Genomic DNA, 2,454 nt, shown 5'->3' with positions numbered 1-2,454 from the left:
AGATGGTTTTATTTATTGTTTTTTTTGAATTTTTTGTGTGGTTTATTTTTTATTGTGAATTTTTTTAATAATATTATTTATCAACAAAATTAATTATTTTTTATTATTATTAAAAATAATAATTGCTAAATTTTAAATTTTAACAATATAAAAATAAAATATCAATACAAAATATTGGCTGATATTAATAATAGATATTGGTTTTCTAATATTTTTTTTTATCTTTCGAGTGTGTTAAAATTATGTGTGCACTAAAAAATTTATATTATATATGAACTATCAAAATCAACTATCAATCACCAATAATGATCCATTATTGAAATACATTTTGATATGCAAAATGATCATATATTTAAATTGATAATAAAACTTTATAAGCACTATAATCAAACTTTATAAATAATATAAAAATATGCTGGTACCTATTTTGCGTTCCTAAAAAATTTGATTAGAATTCAGTGATTAATCATTGTTAGATAATTTCATTGAGTAAAATAACATATATTGACTATTTTTTCTGTTGAATAAAAATTTTTATTAGCAGCGCAATAAATTAATAGGGAGGAACAAGCTGACAATATAGTAGCTTAGGTAGCTTATTTTTCTATATAAGGCCCGACAAATCGGAACTCATTGTCCCATATCTCCCATCAGACGTTCTAGCTAGCTAGCTTTGTTAAATTATCAGTATTATCTGATTTCGTGCTTCATAGTAGTTGTTTCCTTCTTAAGACAATGGCACTGAGTGGTAAGCTTAGTACTGAAATTGTGATCCATGCACCTGCTGGAAAGTTCTTTAATTTTTTAACAAAATCTCTCCACCAAGCTCAAAATATTTGTGAAAGAGTGCATCACACCAAGCTGCATCAGGGTGAGGATTGGCACAGCATTGGCGATTCGGTTAAACACTAGTTGTAGGTAATCAAGCTTAGTTTTAAATGAATTAATTTGTAGATTAAAAAAAAAAACATCTAGTCGGATTTTATTTGTCATGATATCATTTTTTTTTTTAAAATCTAAACTTATATAGCAAAAGTCGCGTAAATAATTATATTTTTAATATATCTCTTCATATAAGATTTATTTTTTGGGTTTACATAAATTTTTTATATGATTTTTTTTTGTTATTTATTTTAGGCTAAAATTTTTTTCATTAAAGTTTAACATGAATCAAATTTTAAACTTTTTATTATAAAAGCTTTGATATTATGTCATAATATCACTTCTTCTAAAAATTTAATTTGAAAAAATATATAAATAGTTATATCTCTAATATTTTCTTTTCTTTGAGATTTTATTAAATTTAATTAGGTTCCCTCCATTTACAACCAAAAAAAAGGTTCTTACTACGAAATAATATTAGTGAGAATTATATGAATTGTTTAAAAATCCATAATGAATGAGATTATTAGAAGAGAGCTATAAATATATGCATAAATTGACAAAATTCTTGTATTTTTTGTGGTTCCTAAAAATATAAACAAAAAATAGATTGTCTCCAAGACAAAAGACAATTTTAAGACCACCAAAAGGACTAGCATAATTTGTATTTTTTTTTTATCAAAAATAGGAAAATTCGAATCTGTGATCTTTTAAGTAAGTATGGAGAGACTATGCTATTTGAGTTATAATTCATTGGCTAGCATAATTTGTATGTAATTATGTTAACTAATAATTGACATAATTATTCTCAGGTTTCCTTAATTTTCTTTTCTTTTTTTTTATTTTTTTAATTTTAATTATTGTCAAGCAACAGATGGTAAAGTAACTATATGCAAGGAGACAATTGAATCCATTGATGAGAAGAACAAGACAATCAAATTCAATGTCTTTGATGGAGACATAAGTCAACAGTATAAAGTCTTGAAGCTCACCATTCAAGAGATTGATAACAGCAATGGAAGTGTTTCAGCCAAATATTCACTTGAATATGAGAAAATTAATGATAATGGTTACTTGGAATTTTATGACAAATCTACTAAAGAGATGGATGCTCATCTTCTCAAGGCATAATAATTACTAAAAAAAAAAAATTAGAAGCACGTTATATGAATGGTTGAAATTTAATAAGGGCAGGTTTTCGGGACTGTTTTGGAAGTAGTTGTGTTTATATAAATTAAATAATAAGTGTGAACTTGGGTGAAGAATAGAATAAGGAAGTGTGTTTTCAAATTCCAACCTTACATGTATGTTTATCCTTCGTTTGAATGGATTGAACTATTGTATGTATGTATATATGTATGTATGTATGTATGTATGTATAGTCATCGTTAATGATTTCTTTTGTTGGTTGCGTTTATGCCAGGGATGTGTGGAAAGTGGAAACTTGAAAGTATCTGTGTATGTCTAATAAAAATTAGAGTAACGATAGGTAATCAATTTTTTTGGGCAACATAAGTTAAATTTTTAAAATTATTTTATTTATTTTAAATTTAAATTTTAAATTAAAAATTA

The 2,454-nt window shown here is 24.9% G+C and overlaps 1 protein-coding gene across 3 annotated transcripts; it reads left to right on the top strand.

Annotated features, from left to right (window-relative positions):
• LOC107613230 (MLP-like protein 34) lies at nt 630-2,299 on the top strand. Of its 3 annotated transcripts, none has more exons than XR_002352921.1 (2): nt 630-914; nt 1,757-2,299. XR_002352921.1 is itself a non-coding variant. In XM_021109762.1 (2 exons), exons 1-2 carry the CDS (start codon nt 736-738, stop codon nt 2,011-2,013), a joined length of 393 nt encoding a protein of 130 aa, XP_020965421.1. In that variant the 5' UTR covers nt 634-735; the 3' UTR covers nt 2,014-2,299. The 3 variants fall into 3 exon arrangements, 1 of the variants encoding a protein (XP_020965421.1); XR_001613974.2 differs by having other exon boundaries at nt 631-918; XM_021109762.1 differs by having other exon boundaries at nt 634-871.

This window comes from Arachis ipaensis, chromosome B08, assembly GCF_000816755.2.
Source record: "Arachis ipaensis cultivar K30076 chromosome B08, Araip1.1, whole genome shotgun sequence".
In the NCBI taxonomy this organism is placed as follows: Eukaryota; Viridiplantae; Streptophyta; class Magnoliopsida; order Fabales; family Fabaceae; genus Arachis; species Arachis ipaensis.
Note: the sequence above shows the minus strand (reverse complement) of the source record. Positions and strands in the feature narration are given on the sequence as shown.

Bases quoted from the DNA above. Each gene is read 5' to 3' on its own strand.
- LOC107613230 (XM_021109762.1), top strand. From the start codon at position 736: ATGGCACTGAGTGGTAAGCTTAGTACTGAAATTGTGATCCATGCACCT. The intron at 872-1,756 runs GTGAGGATTGGC...GTCAAGCAACAG, and splicing joins TCACACCAAGCTGCATCAGG to ATGGTAAAGTAACTATATGC.